Source organism: Dicentrarchus labrax, unplaced genomic scaffold (assembly GCF_905237075.1).
Source record: "Dicentrarchus labrax unplaced genomic scaffold, dlabrax2021, whole genome shotgun sequence".
NCBI lineage: Eukaryota > Metazoa > Chordata > Actinopteri > Moronidae > Dicentrarchus > Dicentrarchus labrax.
In genome coordinates this window covers 15,012,519-15,039,940 of record NW_026136713.1, presented here as the reverse complement: position 1 = coordinate 15,039,940, position 27,422 = coordinate 15,012,519, and the positions used below count along the sequence as shown (strand labels likewise).

General features: G+C 41.3%; 2 protein-coding genes across 3 annotated transcripts; one reads left to right on the top strand and one right to left on the bottom strand.

The window, feature by feature from the left end:
• The first annotated feature begins 426 nt into the window (after positions 1-426).
• On the top strand, positions 427-4,841 carry LOC127374172 (vesicle transport protein SEC20-like). The gene is made up of 6 exons (XM_051419226.1): positions 427-724; positions 1,467-1,559; positions 1,657-1,748; positions 1,942-2,046; positions 2,223-2,341; positions 2,800-4,841. Exons 1-6 carry the CDS (start codon positions 551-553, stop codon positions 2,994-2,996), a joined length of 780 nt encoding a protein of 259 aa, XP_051275186.1. The 5' UTR covers positions 427-550; the 3' UTR covers positions 2,997-4,841.
• A 494-nt stretch (positions 4,842-5,335) lies between these two features.
• On the bottom strand, positions 5,336-27,213 carry nkx2.5 (NK2 homeobox 5). 2 transcript variants are annotated; one of them, XM_051419222.1, is made up of 3 exons: positions 27,160-27,213; positions 7,621-8,003; positions 5,336-7,125 (listed from the first exon to the last, which is right to left on the bottom strand). In XM_051419222.1, the coding sequence occupies exons 2-3, from the start codon at positions 7,970-7,972 to the stop codon at positions 6,512-6,514; spliced, it is 966 nt and encodes a 321-aa protein (XP_051275182.1). In that variant the 5' UTR covers positions 7,973-8,003; positions 27,160-27,213; the 3' UTR covers positions 5,336-6,511. The 2 variants fall into 2 exon arrangements, with proteins under 2 accessions (XP_051275182.1, XP_051275181.1); XM_051419221.1 differs by lacking the exon at positions 27,160-27,213 and having other exon boundaries at positions 7,621-8,155.
• Between the last annotated feature and the right edge of the window lie 209 nt (positions 27,214-27,422).

Genomic DNA, 27,422 nt, shown 5'->3' with positions numbered 1-27,422 from the left:
AAGATATTTCCATCTGATGTTTTACTAATGTGCCACAATAATGTTAAAATAACTTAATTTGAGGGCTTTTCCAATCAAATCTTGATATATGTGTTTGTGAGTAAAATAATTCAATCATCATTCTGTCAGGTGGGGTTAATATGTCCTGATGGGCTACCAAATGTGCAACAAATAAAGAAAAAACAAATAATGAAGTTACTTTACTTTATGATAATAAATTATGAATTGATAATTGATCATCTATGAATCATCATGTATAAGCCACCTATTAATATTGCTCTAGATCCGCCCCCATTGCAATGACTTAACTTTCCTTGTAGATAATGTCATTGTAAATATATTTTCTTATTCTGTGGTCATCAAGTAAATGTATGCATATATATTTCATAATAAATTTGAATTCATTACCAAATATGTAATTAATAGGCTTTTAATTAAGTGTATTAATCAATTTCAGTGCATTTTTGTCAAAATTTTGTTTTTGTCAGACTATATATTTCACTGTGTATTTATTTAATGACTTAATTACTTGTTATTTTATACCCAGTGTATGTTTTTTTTCCGAGTACGGTTTTATGGCCAAAGTCGAGAGTTCAAAACAGGCTTCCTGCTCTCCGTAGCTTCAGCCGGCTACGTTGGCAACATGGCGTCCTCAGATGTCCACGTCCGTATATGTGAACAAGAAATACTCAAGTATGACTTGGAAATCAAAGCTCTCATCCAGGTGCGAACATTTATTTGGTAAGACTACTTAGTGCCACGTTACGACACGCCGCTTTTTGAACTTGTCATTGAAGGGAACATCTAACTGATCCCGGTTCAGCTGCTGCAGGCAGCCGGTGAGCTGTCACTGGAGGTGGAGGCATGCATCGCTTTTAGGGTCGAAATGGGCTGAGAAATGTGCTCACCTGCGGGGATAATGTTATTATATGATATAATGAGGGAACCAGAACTGGAAGTAAAAAGAGCTTTAGAGCCGGACTCGGGTATCATCAAGTGGCTATAACAAGGTAGCTCATTCAGGTAGAGAGAAATCATTTAAACTGCCAAATTTAATCTATTAGCCGATTAAAGACGAATAATGAATAATAATTTTTAGAGTTTTTAATTTAATTTGAATAATTAATGATAATACATCAATAGCACTTCTCTTTTCTTTCTTTTTATACAATTTAACTTTCAATGCCTTTTGTATTTGAGGACAAGGAATTTAATGGCTCTCTTTGGACTGTAGGAAATTATGATTTGTCTCTATATTCTGACATTTTAATAGATGATAAAAACTATGAATGATTGATCAATTGGTGTTTCTTTATCTGTTGCACATTTGGTAGCCCATCACAGGAAGCAGGGGGCAGCTCAGACTGTCAGACCCGCCACCGTCCAGCAGAGTGCCTTTGCCTCACAAATGAGAGCAATATGTTGATACATATATCCATCTGACCCTTCTTGTGATGTCTCATCAGGATATTAATGAGTGCACAGGCCCTCAAAGCAAGCTGACGGAGCTGAACGCTGACGTGAAAAAGAGTTTCCACAATCTCAGATTGCGGATTCAGGTAAGAAACATTATTTGTGACTGAATATAAACATAAAACTATAAGCTTTTTGAATACTAGATCGCTCAGGAAACATTTGTTTTTGTTTCTTTGTCAGGATTTAGAGCAGATGGCAATGGAGCAGGACAAAGAGTCAGACAAGCAAGCCATGGTCGCTCAGGTAGACGGACACAGAAAACAGATGCTGAGGTAACGTCTAGATTGGAATAATCGGCCATCCCTGACTTTTATAACTGTGAACTGTTTATTTTGTCACATTTCTGTGTTGACAGTCCTGATTAACTGATCGGGGGAGAAGCAGAAGAAAAATGCCAGCTTAAACTTGCATAATGTCTACTTTATGAAAGTATATATCTGTTTTTATTTGTGTCTGTTTTCCCAGTAACCAAACAGTTTGGAGGAAAGCCAACCTGGCCAGCAAACTGTCCATAGACAATATGGAAAAGCAGGCACTTCTCAATGGAGAAGATAGTGCTATGAGGCAGAGGTGAGCGGTGTTATACTTTTGTTAGAGAGAGACTGTCTCATAAGTTAAGAGGTATTGAGCGACAGACAGGCATCAGCTGTATGTGAACAACATCATAAATCCTCTCAGTGTTGTAGTTAGAGAAATACATTGTTTCTATATCTCTATGGAATTTGTATCTTTTATCTTCTTCTCAGGAAGATGACCAAAGAGGGCCTCGCTCAGACGACCAGTGACATTACGGAGAATCTTATGAGCATCAGCCGGATGATGGCACAGCAAGTTCAACAGAGTGAGGAGACCATGACGTCTCTAGGTTAGTGAAGGAAACGCAACCTGATGTAAACACTGTATTCATTATCTTTTTTTGATGTACCATGGGCAGGTGCTTAAAATGTGATTTTCCATTTAGTTTAGTTGATTGTTTGATTCAGATTTACTGTGTGTATGTTCTGTGAATATTTTCCTTTGTTCAAAGAGCAATAAATGCACTTAACTTGCACTGAACGTCAGCTGCACTTCATCTTGGCTACCAGTGGTTTGATACTTTTAACATCAGATGCTGTTTGCTGTGACTGTTGTGACTAATGCCCTTTCGTATGTGTTGTTTTGGCCCTCTTCTGTAAAACTACCCCTTGAGGGACTATAAAGATCTGAACATACTGTAGGTTTGTGGCCACCGATTTTAGAAGAGGGACTATCCATTCCTATTAATTATGTGTGTATAACACCGCCCTGCTTTGTGTTGAAATCAGTTCCCTCTTCTGTTTGAAGCAACCTCCTCCAGGACAATCCAAGAGACCAACGATGAATTTAAGACCATGACGGGGACCATCCAGCTCGGGAGGAAACTCATCACCAAATACAACCGCCGAGAGCTCACTGATAAACTGCTCATCTTCCTGGCACTCGCCCTCTTCCTCGCCACAGTTCTCTACATCCTTAAGAAGAGGTTGTTCCCCTTCCTGTAGACCAGGTACCCGTTTTTGAGGGGCTCTCCCATGACCACATACAGTACCTTCCACGGTCAGCGCAAATGATTTAAACAACCCCGAATGCTGCGTGTCATATTACACACACACACACACATTACACAAGAGTTTCTGCTCAGCGGAATTTGGACCGCTCACTCTGCTGAACTGTGACGCTGCTGAGGGTGAAATATTGTGCACAAAGAGGAGGATAAACCTAATAGTTCCAGATATTGTTTAATTTATTGAAAAGATTCATTACAAAGAGAATAATTCATTCTTGTAGAAAAGAGGATGCACGTGTTGGTTGCACGTGTGTTAGTTAGTGTGACAGTAATGCTGTGCATTGCTTTTAATGATGACCAGTTTTGAGAAGAGATGGATGACCCAAACCCCCATTAATCTTTTCTTTTATACATTCCTGTGGAAGATATCCAGTTACAGTTTTCATATATATAAATATATATACATTCCCAGAGATACATAAGAATGCCTAAAGAAAATAGTGTATATGGTCAGATTAGTAAATTGTGATTATCACAAAACAAGTGCACTTCTCGTGTCAGTTCAACAAGCTTTTATTGGCATGGATGTCATCAAAACAATTTTGTAATAATATTAATTACTATTGTTAAATAGTAATATTAAATGCCACACATTTAAGGACACATATTTTGGGAACAATATTAGGACTTAAAAAACAAACGTGTCTGTGTAACATAAAGGTCAGCAACCTTTACTATCAAAAGAGACAATTTTCGCCCCCCCCAAAAAATCTGTCAGGTGCTGCAAAACATATTTGAGGTTTCTAATGATATTTTACAGATCTAGGATAGTGGTAATCCATAGCTAGACTCGATAGGGAGACGAGATTAGAAGATTAGGTGCCACCGCTATCGAGGTTCAGTAAAATACAGAGGAACGGGATCAGGTCAGGACGTATGAGGCACATTTTAGTTAACAAATTACAGTTGGAAAATCACATTGAAACACTTAAAAGTGTTAAAAAAACAACAGTTTAATTTCCATGTATTTTTTTGTTAAAGCCACAGGGAGGGACTAAAGAGCCACAGGTTGCTTATCCCTGGCGTAACAGAAAGGGGACTTCTTCATATATTTCTCGCTAACTGGTGTTTTAACCACGACCTGAAATCAGAAACTAACGTACAAGTGTTTTGTGTAATTGTTATTTATAGCATTGTACTGTATAACCACTGTAAGGTATAATTTATTATTACAGCATTATTATGACTTCATGCTTTGGCGGGATAGAATATTGAAATGGCTTTTTAACTTTTGACTTGATTGGAGCCCAACTGCAATCACTCAATCTGTGTTTCACTAGCTGGCTGATCAGAACAGTGCTTGTACGTGTATATGTGCACTTCAGATTGTCCCTATGTGTTATTCAGTTCACGTGCAAACCCAAAAAATAAATACATTTCAAAGAAAGAGTGTGCACACTTCCCTCCATCTCTGCCCGTGTGAGCTTGGCTCTGGTCTGCAGCGGAGCAGAAAAGCTCAGAAAAGCAGTGGCAGTGATCACACTGGCAGAGATAGAGCAGCATGCATCCCTGCCTTTCTTCAGATAAGACCCGGAAAAGCAGATTATTCCGACCCGTTTCCCCTCTCCCTTTCCAATGTGGGTGGATATTTTTAGGTTTGTGTGGCGCTGCTATCTGACGTTGCCTTTTCAACACCTCGGAGGAGAGGGTGGCCAGAGGGGCTACATGACCTTGCTACCCTTTCTGCAATTGCATGGCATTGCCATTTTGTTTCAATATTTGTAAATGTTTGTCAGTATTAATGATCAATAAATACAAAGTCTTCTGGCTCGATGTTTGACATATGTTTTCTCAAATGTTTGTTGGTGGGGGTGCATTGTTTTAAATTGAGATAGAAGACAACAGAGCATGTGTGGAGAGACCTGAGAGATGCCTAAGCATCTCTTACTCATGTAAAGTGGTGGCAGTTGGGCAGAGCCAGTTCCTAGCCTGTTCATATAACTGCACACTTAGACAAGGACTCTGGCTCTCTGTTAAGCAAATTGGACTATTCTTACATTTAGCACTGTGATAGTGTCAATCAAGTGTTTGGGTTTGTATCTGGACAAGTGGACCGGGGTCTCAAGGGAGCGTACGGCACCAAACCGGTGGCATAAACACAGGAACCAGACAGAGTCTCTCGCAACTCCACATTCATGTTGGAATTTATACGACTAAAGGAAGCGTTGTTCGGTTTTATACCTGACTTACATTATCTGTGCATTTTTACCATGAGTCTAGTTAAACTTTGTCAGCTCAAACACTGAAATAAAACACAGTAATTAAATGCCAAAATGTCCAAAAGGGAGTCTTTAATGATAAAGTATACTGTCCAAATATCTTGGCTCAGGTAACATCTTAAGTTTGTCCTCATATTTACAGAGAAAATGTTGTCGACTGCTAAAGAAAATGCTTGTACACACGATACAATTACTGAAAATCAAATGTTTGAAGTTCCATAGAATTTAAAAAACAGCATTTCCTGATTAAATCAACAGAACCTGATTTTAAAAAACCTTAAATACAAGTCAAGGTCATGACTCAGCCATCTCGGTCCCAGCAACGTTAAAAATATGTGTGTGGACATGTGGCTGACAGCGGTTGTAAAACGTGTAAACTTTTAGCAACCTTTTAACCTTGTTTAAGCGTATTGAAGGAAGCTTCCTAATGACCACTTGAACATTTTATGCAGACACAAACCATGTGAGGGTTGTACAGATGTTGGCGTTCTTTATGTAGATCTCCTGAATAACCAGTTCAATCATTATGTGATCCATAGGTATAGATTATATATTGTCATAATTAGAGTTCAGTGTTATGCATTTCATATTTTCCCCTAATATTATTATAGCTGGAGCCAAACCAGAGTTATTATATTAAAAAACTTAAAGCAATTTTAATTAAATAGTTGCCAGTCAGCAATATTAACAACTGCTACTACTACTTTAATAATAATAACAATAATAATAACAACAACAGTAATAATAATAATCATTTTCCATGGCTTAAATTGTTAAAATTAGGTCGTATGTATTGTTTTATAGTCTCCTATTGAAAATACTTACTTTTTTTTATAGGTAAAGATATTTAATAATCAATTTCGTGTCCAAAAAAAATTAAATAAAATAGAATAAAAATATAAAATGCTCGGTCAAATTTAAAACTTTTTAAACATTTAAAGAACTGTGGTTTCAACTTGTTATTTTTTTTTTCTTTTCATTTTCTCTCAAATTACATGTCTGTGCGCTAATATCACATAAAATAAATAAAAATGTTTGCTATTCAGACAAAATTCAAAAAAACTGGTGCGGAAAACAAAAACGAAAAACTACCAAAAGTAAGTTATTAAATATAAGAGACGTTACACAAACTCCGCAAAGTCTTGACACATTTAAAAATGCATGCAGTCAGAAAACAATCCCGTTAAACTGAATAGGTAACACGAGTATTTCTTTATATAGGCTATTTGGTTCACCATGTCCTAATGCCATGTAAGGAAGACACCCCATTACTGGAGGAAAACGTGTTCTGGACATTATTCAGGTCCCCTACCCCAAAGTTCATGTAATTCCCGTTGTTGGAGGATCCTTGCATAGTTTGCATTGTGGCTGCAGGGTAATTACACGCATAGTTTGTGTTGCAGCCGGGACTCGTGTAGTTACTGAAAGCTGGATAGTTGTTATAAGTGAAATGGTTGATGTGACCCATACTGTAGGAGGGGTTGTAGGTGGCTGTGTCTGCCGCCAGGCAAGGCTTCCCATCCCGCACCAGCACCGGCACCGACACCCTCCTGGGCGGCGGCAGAGACACCATCTCCAGGCTCTGGTCCTGCCTCTGCCGCTTGCACTTGTACCTCCTGTTCTGGAACCAGATCTTCACCTGGGTCGGGGTGAGTTTGAGCACGCCGGCCAGGTGGTCTCTCTCCGGGGCGGACAGGTACCTCTGCTGCTTGAAGCGGCGCTCCAGCTCGTACACCTGCGCCTGGGAGAAGAGGACCCGCGGCTTCCTGCGTCTCCGGGGCTTTGGTCGGTCCAGGTCTTCGGGTTTTATTTCCTCCACAGGCTCGGCCGGAGGACTGAACTCCTCTGATTACACCAGACAGAAAGAAAAGGATTAAATATCTACATAGGCCTGTATATATGCAAATGTATTCTTAACAGAAGGCAAGGTTAATCATTAGAGGTATTTTACTACTGACAACATTAATAATATAAATACTAATAATAGATATATAGATTTTATGTTGTATTATATTCCGTAATATAGTTAATTTGCTTGTGCAGTTCTCCCAATGTTCAATTCAATTCCCCTGGCCACCCATGATGCATTCATTCCCCTAAATTTCATAAATCTTAAAAAAAATAGTCTTGCAGGCCTGCAAGAAAATGCAGACCATCAACTTAAAACTTTGTTTAATTTTCTAAATCCCGTATAAATGTGTTTTATCTGTATTAATGCTTATTAATTCTTGTTTATTTTGGAGCATATGTTGTGTTTTTGCACAACTCAACCAACAAGAGCCTGCGGGCCTAACTTCGCGCAGGCCTACAAAGCAACATCTCGTCCTCTCACCAACTCACCTTTTCTACGTTTCCCCTCAAACGCGTCTGATTTCCCATCCTTCTCTAAATCCATCTCCATGAGTGATTTCCCATAAAAGGTAGCGGCAAAGTTGAGCGCATTGCCTCTGCCGGCTCTGGGCTCGTGGAGGTCTTCTCCAAACAGCGAGGCGGCGGACGACATGTCCCGGAGAGGCTCCTGCTTCAGGCGGGCCAGCATGCAGGATGAGGAAGAGGAGGAAGAGGTCGGCACGGTGCAGCAGTCCATACGAGAAGAGACGTCCAGGGAAGACACCATAACGTCATGACTCTGCTCCAAGTTTAATATATCCTTTACAGAGAAGGGAGTGGACGTGCTGGGGCTGGGAAACATTGCCAAGAACTCCAAAAGTAAACTTATTAACCTGTCATATGGAGGCAAGAAAAAAGACGTCAACAAACTCTCTCTCCTTCCTGGTAATATTTACTGGATTTAAGTATTAGTTTGGTATAGCAGACTGATCTTGAGTGAAGTGTGCATTTTGAATGTCAACCCTGTCTCCAAACTTTTTCTTGGCCTCCCCTCTCTCCTACCGGTGACGCAGGGAGGAGGGAGGGAGGGAGCCAGTGGGACCCTCTGTATGGAGCCACCGGTACTCCCATTTTATGACGTAAAGTGATGTCTGGTGCAAGGGCTGATGTTACTTATAGGCCTGTGTGTGTGTGTGTGTGTGTGTGTGTGTGTGTGTGTGTGTGTGTGTGTGTGTGTGTGTGTGTGTTCAACCACTGCAAAAAAAAAAAAACACCACACACCACCCCAGAGCTGATTCTTCTCTTTAGAAAACAAAGTGAAACTCTTAGAAAAAAGGTCTCCAATCAGTCATTTTCTTCATCCTGGTGCAAACATACAACCTCTTCTGGATAGCCTTGATTTATAAAGTTAATAAATTATGTCAAACTAAATAAATGAGTTGTTAGATGTGTAGATTGGATTCAGTATTGGAGTCATTACGCACAATGCAAACGCTTTTGCAGTTCATCCAACAAGCGCAGCGTTTGGACGGATGTTTACACGTATCTTCAAGTGCCACGAGAAATCCATTTATCCAACTGTGTGGAGCATCGAAAGTGTATAATAACGACTAAAGAGTTCAAACTTGCATTATTTAGGTTATAGATAGGAATTAGCTGATAACTGATCGACCTGAACGTGCGTGTGCGTGTGCGTGTGTTTGAGGTGTCGACCCGGCCCTCATCATCCGACGGGAAGCTGACCAGACAAGCGTCAAGAAAGAGGGGAGCAGCAGACAACAAGTTGGGCCCCTGAACACGGAACCTGAAACCAGCATACGACACACTCTGTTGTCTGCCTCCAAGAGATTCTGGAGCCACTGTCTGCCTTATCAGGACGTGATAACAGATGACAACAAACCTGCACACACACTCACTCCCACCCACGCTGCAGGCCAGGTTATCCTAAAGATGTGTCATGTGTGACACCCGGGTTTTAACCAATAAAAAAGTCCCATTTTATTGCCTTTAAGCTTTTATTTTTGCAGTTTTCTATGGACAGTTTTTTGTCCAATTCCAAGACAAGCTTTAAATCCCAATGAGGAAGACACCCCCATCACCTCCAGGTGTCCATTCTCTAGCAAAGGTAAACGATTAAGCAATTAAGCATACAATCAGTAATTTATAGGTCAGTGACAAAGGACAAATCATTTCTCTGGGCAGCAGTAAAATGGAGACGACTGTGCGTAATGACGCATGTGTTTCCCTCCGCACGGTTGGCACTAAACCTATTAATGCCTGTGGAGACGGTCACAGGAGACAGACAGTATTATCGTTTGTTTTATCTTCAGCGTTTAGCACAGCCACGGGGTAAATGGGTCCCCCTGTCTCCGACCCAGCGATGGTGTTTATAGTTTTAAAGACTATTTGTGCGCCTCACGAGCTGATGAATGGCCGTAAAATCTTTCTCAGGCGCAGTGAGAGTCAACACTGGCCCGGCTCTTGCTGTAATAATTGGCGAAATAAAGTAAACGCGGGTGGAGGTGGTGGGGGGAGAGAAGACACGGGAAAATGTTTTCATCATGATTGATTCGCATTGGCCTTGCGCGGTTTCAGTGTACGGTTCTCTGTTTTTCTATATATATCCATTAATTGCAAAAAGAAATAATTCAAAATTCAAACGATTTATCCTGCGGGATGATGAATCACCCACCGAATTACACGCGTCCTCAGTTCTACCGGATAGTAAACTATAGAGTCAACTGTAAATTGAACATGACAGGTCTGGCATGTGTTTCATATCCCTAATGCTTCGTCCTGCAGCAGCCCTGCGGTCCCCTTTGACCTGTCTTTCTGCAGCACATCTCCAACTCAGATAAAGCTGCAGATAAGGTTGCTTAAAAACTTCCGCTGCACGAATGTGTGGGTATTTTGAGGGTTGCATGTCGGGAGCCTCTCTCTCTCTCTCTCTCTCTCTCTCTCTCTCTCTCTGTGTGTGTGTGTGTGTGTGTGTGTGTGTGTGTGTGTGTGTGTGTGTGTGTGCGTGTGTGCGTGTCTGCGTGTGTGTGACCCAAATTAAATTTTTTTGTCTCTTGCATAAACGTGTATTCTGTGTCCTGGAGGCCTTTTGGTGCTTTAGATCCATTAACTGTTTAGTGAGACAACAGGCTCATTAGGATATAATCCGGTTAAGAATGACACAGTAAACATTTTACACTTTCTCCACAAAGAGGTTTCCTCCATTAGTCTGTTCAACATGTCAGTGCGTTGCAGTGGAGGACAGAGTAGGCTTATCTAAAATCTTCTGGCAATATCACAGTGCTTACATTCAAAACTTTGCATGTGTAAAAGTTTACAATTATAAGTTGGCGTTAGTTGTAACCACATAACTTATTATGACTGCTTTACCTCATAATTTATCATGTAACGTGTCTAATTGTGAATTGAAAAGTGCCTGAGAATGAACAGTACATGAATATATGTAGTGACTTTCAACCCCTGATACATTGTTGAGAAGCTTACATTAAAAAAACTACAAATAGTAACATGTTACTAGTATAAAATAACTATAAAATAAAAATGAAACATTAAACGCATTAGAAAAGAAACCTGAAATAACTCTAGTGAAATATATTCACAGATACATGAACACATCAATGCATATAATTTAGATACACACATGCAAACCTATAAATAAACACTATATGTTTTAGTATTTGACTGCTATATGTACATATATAAACAACAATGTAAAGAAATGTAAACACACAGACATACAAATATGTTAATACATATAATAATCCATCAGAATAAAGTGAAAAATCAAAACATTTTTACTTAAATAAATTAAATTTAAAGGAGGACACAATGAACTGGCCTCACCGGGAAGGCTCTAAAATAAGGAGCCCATTCCTGGTGCCTTAAATCTGAAATAGCTGGGACAGCCAAAAGTGCCTGTTTGAGGGTCTTACAACACACTCTGGTTCACACAGAGTTACAAGATCTGTGATGTTGAAATCTGTAAAAACTCTATACTTCATTGGAAACCACTCAGAGAGCAGAGATCTACTTTGTTGTTGCTGTTTGGATATATTAAGAGTCTGGCTGCTGCGTTCTCATGCGGGAATAAAATCTAGATAAGAGAAAAATACCACTGTCTCCTCACAATCTGTAGGAGTCATGAAGGCTACTTTGGAAAGTTTTAGAGGGCAGCTTTCCTCTCTGGTGGAGTTTAAAATGACATCAGAGCAATTTGTTATGTTTTCTAGACATTACGTTTTTCAGTCCTATGGAAACTTTTTTATATTTAAAGGAGACAAAAAGAGGAATCCCAACACAACACTGTTACACGATTACACTAACTAAAACAAAATCATATAGTGCAGCAAACATACAACACCAACAAAAGCAGAGTAATATAGGGCGAATGCAGTAATTCAACAAACTACATCAATGCAGTAGTTAATGTGAACTTGCGGATCAATGCTTCAGACTGAATATAATCTATATCCGAGAGACCAAATGGGAATGTTGAAATGCAGCAGTGATAAAAATGAAAATATAAACAGCCTATTCTAAAATAATTACATTTTGAAATTAAATTCATTTAAAAATAGGATTAATCTGCTGAATTGCTGTGACCTTTAATCTCTTTATGGTTTGACTGTACTGTGGCTAAAACATTAACTTATGAAATTACTAAGAGAAAGGGAAAAACATATTTACTTTGTACTCTGCTGAATTTAATTACCTGTCTTTTAATGCAGGCATGTATGGCTATACATTATGTTATTGACAGATGTTACTTGTTGATGTACCTTGTGGTAAATAGAATAAAAAAGTTGGTCACAAATAAAGAAATTGGAATAATCTCTTTGAATAAATTGACTGATGTGACAGATTTCTTCAGAGAATCTGCTAAATTACTGAAAAACCTGAATAATTCTGAGGAAATCGGTCAGTTTTTCATGCAGACTAATTAGCGTGAATTTAAAACTGTTAATTTAAACAATAAAAAAGTAGGTCCTACCTGTGACTAACTGTCATTCGAGCAGCTTCAGTTTAACCTACACCATAATGACAATAAAAATTACAAGTTAACATACCATAAATACTCACTGGACTTGGAATTACCTTCTAAATGAAACCTAAACCTTTAACCATTTCTCATTGAGGTAACATTATAACACCAGACACCACAGCTCTTGTGTGACCCAGCAGACATACATTGTAAAGTCATATCCCCAACTGTTTTTCCATCTTTCTTTTGAAGAGTTCATATCATAAGGTCAGGCCTTGGCTACTACATTCTCACGCTGTGTCTCTGGATGATCAGAAACTAGAGTGGCGATATCATGAACTGACTCCTATTTAGACATGACTGATGTGGTTCATAGCCGATGAGTTAAATCTGTGCCCTTGGCCCTCTCCACCACTCCCTTTTGAGTTACACCACCACCATGTGGCCATTGCATGAACACAGCCAAACTTCTTGGCTTAATCCATTGTCCATGTGCTTTCTTGATTATGAACATGGGGATTTTTATTATAAGAATGATCATGGTGGAGGTCCTGTTGTGGCAAAGATCATTCAGTGGTCAGCACACAGAATGATTTATTGCATGACAGAAGCATCCGCTGATTCAAAGTCAGGTTGTTGTAACTGGAAACTAACTGAACATGGCAGCGATGTCAAGTGCCATCTGTCCGTGCATCATTTGTCTTGTCTGTGATGGAGGGAGCAGCATCCCCTTCATCTATCCTCCATCCTCTGCCTCCTCCTGCCCGCCTCCCCACCCCTCACACACACTGCCCAGGTCATGTTCGCAGGCTTGGCAAGGCTTCACACAGTCTTCTGTTGAGTTCAAGGTGGTGTTAGGGCCCTCATGGGAACATAAGAGGATGATTTTTACTCTGTGCCTGCTTTAGTTTTGTCTACAGCTGATGTTTGAGGTCAGTGGTGGGATACTGCTGTATTGTAGCTCATGAGCTGATGAATGGATTTTAGGGGACAGATTGTACCCTGTTGACATATGCAAACTGGATATGAAACCAAGATGTTAAAGGGGTACTCCAGTGATTTAGTATTGTACTTTCCTAAAGTTGGAAGACACAATTGAAGCAGCAGAAGCCTAGATATCCAGAATTTTAGACCTTTGTATGAGTCAAAACCACTGGAACTCAATGGCTTTTAGACCGTAGACGTTCCCTGCCCTTTACAAGATAGTGAATCAGAAACAAATTAAATCAAGACGCCTGAGTAGTATCTGTCCTGGTATAAAACTGTGATAAAGTGTCGAAGTACTCCGATCCGCTGTGACAAATGTTTTACAAAAAGGGTGTCAGTCTGATAAAAGACTTCAGTGAAAGATAATCTCTCCTCCAGGAACCTTCCTCGCTTCTCTGAACAGAATTGAGGAAACCAAGACATCCTTCGTGATGGCGGACCAGAGACATTTCTGGATCACCTGATGAAGCAAAGAGACATGAAATAAGGCAAATAAGAAGCACTCATTTTAGTCTCAAGCCCAACCCGTGATTACCTTGATCACCAGGGTTATTTTCTCAGACTTTAGAAAGCTCCCTCGAGGGCCACAGAAGACATTACGCAAGGAATCCATTGTACAGGCTAACCACGACATACGTGAACTGACCTCTGTGTGTAAAATAGGTGGTGCTAAAAACTTAAAGTCCCCCTACAGACAAAATTTTTTTGTTTTTTTGTTCCTACAGTTAGATGTGTGAGCTTCACTGTGCAGAATGTGCAGAGTTAGAATGATGTTTCCACATTCATCTGCTAGAAGTGGAAAGTGTTCTCCATGCTCACTGAAAATCGGATTTTTAAGGGGCGGGACCTATGAGCATGATTTGTGACATCACAAATAGTTTTGAAGTTCATTCTGGTCCAATATTCAACTTATACGTTATAAGTGTGATGTGGAAACTTGAAGCCTCCAGTGCACAACCACTGAGAATTGACTTTACAGTGAAGTAGAAGACATCTTGTGTCCAGCAGGAAAACTTCAGAAATTAACAAAATTTGTATATTTATAGATTTTGGATTTGGACTTTGACCAGACATACATTATTGTTCCAAGCCATATATGTCTCAATACATGTCTGGAGGAAATCTTTAATCAAAATATATATACCAGGTCGAAGACTGCAACAAATGCATGTTCACTGAAACTGTCGATAAAAGTTATATAAATATCTTATTTCCAGTTTGGTCTTCTTTTTTATATCATATTTGAGCTTACACAGCAATTGCAAAAAATCCTCTTTATAGGTCCCTTTCACATTTCATTGTATTTGTATCAACATGTTATTAGTGTTTGTGTCTTCCTGGCCTGGGGTCGCAGATAGTAAATAGCTACTATATCTGGTGCAACACATCTCTCCTCCTTGTATGAGATTAATGTTTTAATGTACATGACACCAGACAAATAAATAAATAAAATAAACCACATACCTTAAGTGCAGCATAATCTACCATGTCAGTCCGCAGGTCACCAGAGGAGGGCAGCATCACACAGTAGTTTACTTACTCTCCCACAGTAATACCTCAAACTCACACATAACTTTTTGGATAAAAGAAACATCATATCAAATTTTATCATATCATTAAATCATCTTCAGCTTTAAACACATTTTTCCTATTAGTTCTAATGGAGAAATACCAGCAGTGCTGCATTTACTACAGGTTTTGTTTCATAAAAGTGTGTTTATCATTGGATTTTTTTCAACTTTAAATTATACTTGACAGTGTGTTAGGAGCTATGTAATTTCCCTAATGCTCAGCCTATTTGTAAATATGCAGTTTAACTCTGTGTCCTCCTTTGTCCCCTCTTTAAATGTTAGTTTTCATGAGCTCATCATACCGCAAGCCTGCTTGTGCTGTATCAGCTGCCGTTGCTTTATGGCCCTTAATTCACCCAGCTATCCCTGAGCACATTTAACATGCTGACTGCTCTGTTTTCCATGCAATTGGAGTTGACCAAGAAATGAGGTAAGAGCATTGCTAATAGGCTAAATGACCAACATTGTAATAAGGCTTGCCGGAGCAGCTTGATTACCACACTTGGCCTCATGGATAATTCATATGGAGACAAAGGCGACGTGGAAAGAGCACTGATCTTTGTGTGCACGTCTCTGGTCAAGGATGAACCCTCTGCCATCCATCAGGTGCTGACACACACACACACACACACACACACACACACACACACACACACAAAACACACTGTCAGCTAGTGTGGGGAGGCCACCAAGTCCTTGGCGTCATCATGCTTCCTGTGCAAAAAACTATGGTGGTACACATACATGTAAACACCTCATTCATAGACTCTGAATCCATTTTCATCACTTCTGTGTGGCAAGTTCTGCAAGATTTAGAGCATCCATCATTGTGTCGTCATCTTGGCACAGAGATTGTGGCTGGACAGATCGGACACTGCTTCATCCAACTCCAGCCCATTACTTTCAGTATCTGACAGTGAACTTCAGGGACGTGATGGCTTGAGCCATGTCTTGGGCACTCACGAAGAAGTCTGTTGAGCAGGTTAAAATACAGCTGAGGAATTTAAAAGGAGGGCTAATTATAACGCACTGCACTGCACTGCAAGAGCCACCAAGTCACCTTAGTAAGCGCAGGGCTTCGTAAGGTTACTGTACGGCCACTGTGTGTGTGTGTGTGTGTGTGTGTGTGTGTGTGTGAGAGAGAGAGGGTGAGAGAGAGAGAGAGAGAGAGAGAGAGAGAAAAAGAGAGAGAGAGAGAGAGAGAGAGACAGTGTGTTAATGTGTGTCCTCTTCCTGTCTTCCCTCCCTGCCTGTCTCTCCCTCTCTAATGGGGACAGTATGAGAAGAGAGCTTGTGCTCCGTCTGGACCTTTCTAATTGCCCCTGCCACAGAGGCCTGATACAGCAAGACCCTGTGTTCCCAGCAGGTCAGGCGTGTGTGTGTGTGCCTACGTATGTGTGTGTGTGTGTGTGTGTGTGTGTGTGTGTGTGTGTGTGTGTGTGTGTGTGTGTGTGTGTGTGTGTGAGTGAGAGAGAGAGAGAGAGAGAGAGGGAGAGAGAGAGAGGTAGAGAGAGACTTAGGCAGACAGAATCATCACTCAGGTGGTGCTCCCTTGGCTCCACCACACATATTCAGGCCCCACATAGAGAACGCCATTCATTATAAATATCAGAGCTACGGGAGCAGAGCAGGAGTGGTGGGAAGAGATATGAGAGGGGGAGGAGGATAAGGTGAAAGAGGCGAGGTCAGGACAAAGAGATGAGTAGAGAAAGTGAGTGGGGTAGTGCAGCACAGGTAGATATTAGATATTTGTTAGATGATGACTTGATACATTCTACAGCAAATGTTTTAGCGTCTTTATCAGCCTGAAGTCAAACCCACTTTGTAGCTTTATGGGACACACATGCACACACACACGTATCCAGCTCCATCTTATGCTAGCACATAATCTTCTTGCAGTCCTAAGGCCCTCTGCTATACTGCCAGGCCAGGTTATGAAATCCACCCAGGGCCAGGTTACAAAAATCCTCTCTGTGGCATCTGCCAGGGAAGGCAGCTCCGTGTTGACAGATGGGCACAGCATTCCTGGGCCCCGGGCCTCGCCAGCACACTGCCAGGAGGTGGACTGAAGGAGCCATGCAGAGGCTGACTGGCATTTCTTTACACCTATGTGCTTAATTTCTGTGGCAACCTCGAGGCACGTACGACATGAGTTACATTCCCTGAATGCTGCTCCTTCAAACTGACACATAGGGGCAGTGATGGGTGTTACTGGGGAATGAATAGGGTAGTGATGGGTGTGGATTCATGCATGTGTCTGATTTAATTAAAACTGCACTAAAATTGGGATGGTAGCTGTGAGGGTCATCTTGCTTTGGTCACTTCTCCTTGCTCTTTCCCGTAATAAAAAAAATAAATCATTAAAGCCACAGAACTTGGTTTATTCACACGAAGCACCAAGCTTAGACCGATCTGAATGTTTAAGAGGAGTTTTTTGAGTGGGTTACCTCCACATCTGAGGCAGGCTCAGTCCCATGCTGGCCCAGTTATGTGATCCATGTCCAGACAGGGAAGAAAAGTTTGACCCCTTCCCCCATGCCTCATGCTGCTTCCACAGGGATAGTGTTTTACATGCTCAAGGTGAGTGGAATACCAGCTTAGCTCCTGTTAGCCCTGTGCTTTACTCACTTAGGGTCCCCATCTCTCTGGCCTGTCTACCACTGGCCACCTGCTCCAACACTGTCCCCTAACCAGGTCACACTAATGAAAGCTGCATGTGGCCACTTAGCAGCAGCTCAGACTGCACACACAAATCAAACTCAGATGAGGCAACATATAGGGTTTTTTTTTTTAAATTAGTTTTCTTGCAAAGTGAAGCCATTTCTTGTGTTTTCATGTGAAAAAATGTACAGGACATTGAATTCTACTTTGCAATTCAGCAGAGCATTTGGAACACAAATATAGCTTTGGCATGGCTGAACTTAATAGGCTGGCATTCTGCAAAACCATGCCACATTCTCCGCAATCACCACTCTTTAACATCTAGCACTGCATGGACACAATGTTCCAAGACACAGTGCACGGTGGGTGCCCCGCCAACTCCTCCGACAGTGAGAGATTACAGTGATTACTCCTAAAGCAATCTCACTATGGACTGATGTATACACGGGGGTCAGAGAAGGGGAGGGGGGTGCAGGAACATTGCTAAGTTTCACAGCCGAGAACAAAAAAGACCAGCAAACGTGAGCGAGCGAGTCGTTGACCTCAAAATCACTGTTAAAACACGGTGTCCCCATTTGGTAATTATTCTCCTCCAGAGATGAGGTCAGGCTGAAAATCAGCTGAAAACAAAGTGGGATGATAATGGCAACGGTGATGACGGGAATGAGAGAATGAAAAGGAGAGGGGAAGAGGACATGGCAGGGTGAAAATGAGAGAGAGAAAGAGAGAAGAGTGAGAGAGTGTGGTGGAACTCACTGCTTGGTGTGAGTGAGCATGGGAAATGCGTGGGACTTCTGGACCATCACTTGCTCCAAGGGGATCTGTTTGGTGACTGACGCACACACACAGACGTACATATAGGCATGGATACACACTCACACTCACACACACACACACACACACACACACACACACACACACACAGCTAAGTGTAGAGCTATTCATTCACTTTGGCTCAGTCCTCTCAACAACCCTCCATTTAATGCTTGGCTGCAGCAGACTGAGCTACTTACCTGCAGGAAAATGTTTCTATGAAATTTCCAGATTTAAGCTAAAACATGCTTTTCATTTGGAGCACATTTCCTCCATTTAAAGAGTGCAAACTCATCATTCATCTGGGGTCTGCAGCTGTTAGTGATGCTTTTCACTTGTCAAGGGGGTGATGCAAAAACAGTGCTACCCAAATTGCACCACCAGAGGGCAAAATCTGGTCAGAAACTATAATGGAGAGTCTCTCAAGCTCATGTGCATGTACACACAGACACACACAAACACGTTCATCATGTGCCGAGATGCACAGATGCACGCTCCTCGCTATTCGACACACATACAAGCCTTCCTCTGTCAGCATTTACATTCTTCCACTCGTGGTTACATATAGTATATACAATTCACAGCGTGAACCGTTTATATTACACATTCTGTCGAGTGCATAGATCTGGATATATAGCTGAGCAGAGAATAACCAACTACAACTGTATTGCAACAGTTGACCCTTAAATACCAACAAAAAGGCATGTTCAGGGAGGTAAATGTGTTGTATTGGCCCCAGAATTCATTTGATTGCCCACCAGGATCAACACAGCACAGGTAGCTGTCATCTTTGAGCTGTGAGGTCTTGAGCCTGACTCCCCGATGAGCTCACCTCATGGTAGATTATGGGCCACTGGAGTTTGTTCACATATAAACCAAACTCTAGCAGGATTCAGCATGATGCAGTCTTTTCTCATGTCTAGGTTACATTTATGGCTGAGGCAGTGGCGCAGCAATTGGGAGGTCTGATTACCCTTTGAAATAAACCAACACAGTCAAATTTCCCTGCAGTGGCTGATACAGGGCGCTGCTCTGTGAATCCAGCTTTGACGAAGCAAGACTGCAAAGGGCGGTTGTGAGCAGCAGCATGTTATTACGCAGCATTTACTGTGTGCTGCAGATTCAGCTCCATCGAAGCAAGCCGATATGTTTTTATGTTTCATGTATGTCTGTGCAGAGAAGTTAGCCATAGGTGGTTTGGGTCAGCTGTTGTCAAGCCCATGCTGAGGGCTGAGGAAAACAGAGCCGCTGAGGACCATGACGTGTGCTGTTACTGCATGCGTGTGCACTTTTATACGGCTTTAATTACAGACTGTGAACACAGACAGACTTGTTTATTCTGCTGCGTAGTATACACTGAGGCCTGGTTGGCACCACAAACACACGTGCCACACACACACACACACACACACACACACACACACACACACACACACTGCTTTGTAGTAGTAAAAGTATCTATCCTGGACAGCGCAGCAGGTTGTATTCGCCAGTGGAGTGAGTCACTTGTATTTTATGTCCATTAATTCAGTCATTTATGGATATCTGAGCGCAGGACATCATCACTAACAGGTAGGGCCTTCTGACATTAAAACCTTCTTCTTTTCATCATTTTTTGGATAAATCTTTTTCTACTTTGCAGGCATTAAGCAATTCAAAGTTTTTCAGAATTATAGTAAGCTATCACCACCATAAAGTTGTATTCTAATTCCCTCAGCTTAAACAAACAGGCTATTTAAAGGGCATCAGCCTAACATAGGCTGCTTTATTTTGAGTAGACGAAGAAGGTATAAATAGACTTTGAGGAGTGCAACAAGCGAATGCTTCATATGAAATGGCTGGTGTTACATCATTGCCTGTGAGAGTGAAGTTCTGGAGAGGCGCTGGGCTCTCTGGGCCAGCCATTATGGTTTGTACTAATGTTCTGGTTTCACAATCCAAACATTCTAAGAGCTGTTATTTGCTCTCTTTTTCCCTTTTACTCAGTAATTCTGCTGCTTTTTTTCAGCCGAGCAAAGCTGTCAACAGAGAGGAGAAGCAGCTTTAAGTGGGAGACAGAAAAGGGATGAAGGAGGAGGAGGAGGAAAGAGATGGGAAGAAGAGAGTTGGATGGAGAGAAAGAACGAAAAGTAAAACAACACAAACGGAATCAGCTTTCAAGTTTACAAACTGTATCACCTGTGAGGTAAACTTAGAACGTGTCACGTGTCCATAAACGTCTCACAATGCATTGTGGGTGCGGGTGGTGGATATTTGTCCATGCATGTGCAAAAAGAAAAACAGTCAGTTTGATTAAAGGATGAAAATGACTGAATGTGTTTTTTGCTTTCTTGCACACCGCTCTATTCCCAGCAGCAAGGTGTATCTCTGTACAGACAGTCTGAGGTCTGAGGAGGCCACTAGTGAGGCAGCGTCCATCATGTGGTTGGCATACTGCAACTCATCATTACTGTTGGCTTCGGTTCGCGCAATTGAAATGACATATATAAGTGAATCAATGCCACTGTGAGACGTTCCCACTGGTAGCTAAATCACGGGACAAACCAATGTCCCATATCATGCATCTCTCCTGCATTTATCCTCTGTCAGTAACAGAGCCTGCTCTTTTTCAGTATAATGAAGAAAAGCTGAATCAGCATATTCTGACACCAGACTTGTGTCTCTAAGTTGGCTCATACGTATGTCATTCCGTACAACGTCTGGTATTTGAAAAAAGAAAAAAAACTTTTCATTTCGAAGTGCAGAGATAATGAGATGAAAACATAATTTGTGGCGGAGACATTTACAATGGCTGCCTCCATGTGTGAAACAGGGCTGGGATTTGTCCCTTAGCATTATTTATCTATATTCTGTTTTTTTCTGTATGACCGCATGAAAGATTACAAACTAAATCCAGTCAAAACCACAAACTTTATGAATGTGGTCTTAGACAATACTACTGGACATTATTGTCCCACAAAGCAATGCACAATTGAAATGAAGAAGCTACAAAAAAAGCTAATAAAGTTAGCTAAGTTGGAGGTGCGACAACTTGAACAACTCCTCAGAAAACCCGATTTGTAAAGTGTCATCGTACACATCCCTTGTATAATTTCCTGTTGTTGAAACCCATTTAAGTACCCTGCTAAAATGTTACAAATACTCTATCTGTAAGCGGGATATCCAAATAAAGTGAAACCTAATTCATTTCTTATATCACAGCCACCCAAGTAATGCTCAGTTTTTATGACACCACGTTACAACAGCAGCTGGTCAGCTTAGTTTAGCACAAACACTGAAAACAGCAAATCTGCCTACCAGTACCTCCAAAACTCACTAACACATTATACACCAATCAGCCATAACACTATGACCACCTGGGCATGCTGGTGGTCATAACGTTATGCAGCCCCATACGCAACAAAACTGCGATACACTGTATGTTCTGACACCTTTCTATCAGAACCAGCATTAACTTTTTCAGCTATTTCAGCTACAGTAGCTCCTCTGTTGGATCGGAACACACTTGGCAAGCCTTCGCTCCCCACGTGCATCAGTGAGCCTTGGCCACCCATGACCCTGTCTCAGATTCACTGCTTTTCCTTCCTTGGACCACTTTTGATAGGTACTGACCACTGCAGACCGGGAACACCCCACAAGATGCTCTGACCCAGTCGTTGAGCCATCACAATTTCCCCATTGCCCATTTTTCCTGCTTCTAACACATCAACTTGAGGACAAAATGTTCACTTACTGCCTAATATAGCCCACCCACTGACAGGTGCCATGATAACTAGATAATCAGTGTTATTCACTTTACCAGTCAGTGCTCATAATGTTATGACTAATCGATGTATCTCATTCACTTTTTTCACTTTTGTTTTTTAACGTTGTTTAACTGTGTTAAAGTTACTGAGTCACTGCACCAAACCAAGAAATAGTCCTGCTCATAATAAAACCACAACTTGTTGCTTTTACATTTTATGTATGCGTTGAACAAACTAGATATAACGAATTAATGAGGTCACATTTTGGGACTTTTTGGGTGTTTCCCCGTTTTCAGTCTTTGTGCTAAGCTAAGCTAACCAGCTGCTGGCTCCAGCTACATATTTACCATACAGATGTGAAAGTAGTTCCAGCCACAGCAAGAAAGCAACTAAGCGTATTTCCCCAAATGTCAAACTGTTTGCTTAAAGATCACTTTGGAGCTAAGAACACATACATGTAGTATTAATATTATTAAAAGGTTGGTATTCCCTGTAACCTCAACACGCATCTAACAGAAAGCAGGAGTTCCATTACCAAATGTTGATGCTATAGACTGTTACATATGTTAAAAGTGTTGTATGCACAAATGGATAGTTACACAAATGTGTTTCAGCAGTTTCTTGAACGCAGCTTGGACTCTACCACACATTCATCATGTACTATTTGTCAGGGTGGTTGAGGGCGGGCCTGGTCCCATCTGTATAGTAGTATCCGTGTTCTTGGGAATCTATTGTGCAAGTGTTTGCATTGTGCATGATTAGGAATTAAAAACCACACGTGACTGACTCTGTTATTAAGTTGTGGCCGCCATCAGTCAAGTCAACAACTCTGCTGGACACTCAGTGATTGTACATAGAGTCCTTACAGAAGAAATAGAAATGTGATATTTTGACTAATAGTGTGCGAGTTGAAGGAAAGTCAAATCACCTCTGGTTCATTGAAAAAGTTATTGGAATACAATTTGTTTAAGCCTCTTACAAATGGCAGGTCCTCATCCCAAAGAGAAATTTTGGTTCATTACAAAGAGAAATGTTGGAAAATGAACCCAGTGTACCCACTGTGTTCTTTTCAAGCTGGCATGCTGTTAAACCTAACAATTGGTCTTTCACCAGGTGTTGGGCTGCTAAAGGCGTTTTTGTCTATTGGCAGCCATTATTTCATTGACATAAGTCATGTTTTCTTAATCTATAATTATGCTGCAATTGCAAACCAGCTGTAAAATCACAAGGATGGCTGTACTCTACGTGCTATTGGTCTGAGTTGCTAAACTGTCCCAGCATTTTCTTTTTTTAATGTATAATTCAAGTGAAACTGCTGGAAGTCACAGAGAGCATTGGATCCATTCGATAGTCCTGGTATATTGAATAAAGAGCCTTGCATCCAACTTTATGTAACATTCCCCACAGATTCCACACGTTAACAGAGAATTTGCTCGACAACAATGAATACATAAGCTGTCCTAATTGAAAATAGTAAAGCTTTGGCAAAAAGCTTGATTATGGATGGCTGAGTCTTCCAGATGCTTGATTGCAGTTCCAGTGAAAATAGCTCTTAGGGTGATTGTCTTGCCTTCTCAATACCTCCCCAGTGAAACATTTCATGAGAGAGGCTGAGAGGATAGTGAAGCCTGAAAAAAAAAAACAAACAAAAAAAAAACATGTACTTCTCACTCAGGTTAGACGACATTAATATAAACCATGAAAGGGTAGATTGGTAGATAACAAGGGTTGGGGGGCTTAGTGTTTCTCTGTTATCATTCCTCAAGCAAGCACTGTAGCCCTAGCACATCCAACACAGGGTGCATGCTGCAAGAGGCACCGAGGGAGTGCCTGGCATGGTTGGCATGGTGCCGTGGCCTGTGCTGCCTGGTGCATGCCACTCATTTCTGTGTGAAGCTGAAGCTGTCGCCACATGGACAGCTGGTTGTGAGCTGCAGAGCCCTGCGAGAGCACAAACCACCACATCCTTTTACACCGTCAATAAAATGGTGCATAATACTCATAGATCCGCATCAGTTTACCCTCTCTAAATCACTACCAAAGAAATTTGTCTTGAGACCATGAAACTGACCTTAGACCAGCGCCTGGAAACAAAATGACACCCTCCGGCGTTCCACAGCAGTGCAACAGGACCCTGTCCTGAGTTAGATGAGCCTGCTTTCAATCAGCACACATCAGGCTGTATATCAGGTCTAATTAGTGTACGTGGGCCTGCAGCACAGAGCTTGGTGTGAGACATGAGCTTTCCGTGCACTGTGAGCTCTCCCCCGCACGGCAAGGCCAGACCTCATGCCTATACGGCTTGCATTGCGTGGGATGTGACGCACAACTTTTATGGGCTCGCTAGTTCTCATCTTAACAGCACATGTGTCGCAGTCTGAATAAGATTCCACAACAATTGGATCAAAAACATGAAACACGGACATCCATATCCTCGCACACAAACTGTGGTGCTCATCAGTACCAAACGTCTTACAAGAGAGGATGGATTTAGGCCTTTAAAAGATAACACAGGGCTGTAGGGGAGGAAAGGGGGGGGTTTGAATGATACTGTTTGGTTAGAAGCGTGAGTGTAATGTTAAAATGCTGTGCCTAAAGGAAAGCATGGAAAAAAAGGACAGTTATAAAGGACAGTTTGTAAAGATTTGTATGAACATTATAAACATATTTGTCCACAAATGAACACAATGTAATTTATCATAATTTACTCAGCAGTTTCATTTTAAAACAAAAATGCACACTTATGCTGCACTTATCAACAGTTTTACATTAACAATGGATCAAATGACTATGTGAAAGAGGTCACTCTATAATATTACTTGACTCTGCAGATTTGAATGTCTTTCAGCTTGCTGTTTTGGTTTGTTTGCCCACAACTTTACTGTTTTGTTTCCGTCTTAACGTTCTCATCCAGTGGGCAGTTGTTTTCGGTGTACTGATCAATAAACCCAGTGTGTGCTACCTTCCCAGCTCCAACTAACAAAGTTAGTAACATTTAGCATAAAGATCAAAAACAGAGCTTAAAGGAGTAGCATTCATCATTTGTACAGCACATTTATGCCACCAATATGTCAGTGTCTCCTTTTAAACAACAGCTTAGATGTTTGGAGGATCTATTGGAATATAATATGCATAGGTATGTTTTCATTTGTATATAATCACCTAAAAATAAGAATTATTGTGTTTTCGTCACCTTAGAATGAGACGTTTTCATCTACAGAAGGAGCAAGTCCTCTTTGTTGAACCGCCATGTTTCCACAATAGCCCAGAACGGTCAAACCAAACACTGGCTATAGATAAAGCAAGTTTTGTGGTCACCATATAGTTTCTCCTACATGCTTGGAAGGCTGAGTTGTATTCAAATGGTTAAAATCTGCAACTTCACCGCTAGATGCCACTAAATCCTCCCCACACTGGTCCTTTAATCACCAAAACACCTATTTGAAATGCAAAAGCTTAGCTATCAACTGAAGCCAGCAGTATAATATAAGTTAAATTATTCTGATAAAATAAAGTAGACACTGTGCTTGCTTCCTGCACACTTCAATGGCAAGGAAATTATGCACTAATACAGCTCTTCAAGATTTTGGGGGAGAAAAGTATTTTTTGGCTCAGCATCATGTGACAGTCCCTGTTCCTGGAGGCTCCAGGATGAGGAGTGGGGACAGTGCACTCAAGTGGTTGTGTTATGTGTTTCTGAGTGGCCCCTCAGAATGTTGTGTACATCCCTGGCTAGATGCTGGCCTGAGGGCAGAGATTGGCTGGGCTGTGTGACTTTATTGGGAAAATTAGGGTAAGTGGCGTGGTGGGGAGCATGTGGGCGGAGGGGGGTGGGGGGTTTTGTTCGGAGCGGGGGTGGGTTACTGACAAGGGAATTTAGTTACTGGCCCTCGGCAGACGTTCCTCAGTTACGTTGTGGCTGTTGAAAAACTAATCCTCGCAGTAAATCATGACATTATACATCCACACAGCTAAAATTATCCTGTGAAGGTCAGGCAGAAATTGTGACCAGGGTTTGGCTGCATTCTGACAAAGTGCTAGCAATCCAGAAGCAGACAAACATCCAGATAAACATAGTTCTATCACTCTGGCAGCCTTGCACAGCTCCCTGACAATGTCCAAACATTGCAATTTCAATTTGCACGCCCTGAATCATTACACAAAATGCAGGTATTTTAGGTAGGCCGAAATTGTTTTATTATTTTTAACACAGTAATTGCAAGGCAAATGGTCTTAATTGTAACCCCAGCCTCTGAAATAAACAAGGCTGAAAAACGAAAGTGGTAATTATGGTTTCCCTGGGCCTGATGTGGGATTTGTGAAGCTGCTGCCAACTGCGTTTTCATGTCACTGTTTCGAGTTCCTGCCCAATATAGACACACTGAATCACTCATCAGAACACATGCCTTAATGAAGGACAGTTCGAAAGGCTCTGTCCAGCACAGGAGAGATACTGAATCTATCCACCCCCATCATTCCTTCCTCAATGGAATGTTCCATAGGCTGTACCCTCCACAATTACCCCTGCCCCTGTGATGAATGGTGGAAAAACTGGATTTGACAAATAATATCTACCAGTGCTTCTTTTTCCCAGAAAACAGTTAAATAGTTATGGTGCAACCAGAAGAAATGTACAAATGTCATTATAACATACAGGAAGGATTTCAATGCCTCAATTTGAATGATGCTAAATGTCTGCGATATGATTCCATATCTGTGCCAGAGCTCAACGAGAGGCCAAAGCCAGTGGCCTGGGGCTTCTGCTTCTCCTAATTTACATTTTGCAGATGCTCCTATCACCGCATTTTCTTTTTTCTTGGAAGATTAGAGTACATTGGCTGATATGAGCAGGACTCCATGTGTCATTTATCACCAGTGTGCTTTAGAGGTATAACTGTATGAATGCACGAGTGTGTTAATGGCAACGAGGCTAAGATGCTAATTTGTCAGTCTAGCCTGTGTTGAGGCAGCGTGGATTGTAGGGCAGAGGTGAGGGTGTGACCTTTTTTTTGCATAGACTTGATTCTTGCTGCCTCAGCTTGCCGTGCTCTTCTTGCTCCTGCCAGGTGTTCGCTATGGCCATTTTGCTACCATGCCAGTGTTGTGCTTGGCCAGACATCGGAAGAGTGGCAGCTCTTGGCAGTACCAAACCTCCAAACACAGACACACACACACAGACACACACACACACACACACACACACACACACACACACACACACAATGCCCAGGTCCAAGCCTGTTACACATAGATGTAATGATTTAGGACCCACCTTTGAATTTGGCTTCTGTCCGTTTTCGGTTATTTATGGATGATTTGCTGATTGATGTGACGGTTCATTTTGAGATCCAGGCTGGTACAGTACAGAACACACACAGAGTAGAAAAGACTAGCTTTAGTAATGGTTAAAACAATAACACATTTAACATTTTGGAAAATACACTTATTCACTTTCTCTTGAGAGTTAGATGAGAAGATTGATAACACTTACAACTGAATGCTAAATATGAAGCTGGTTCCAGGAGACAGTGAGCA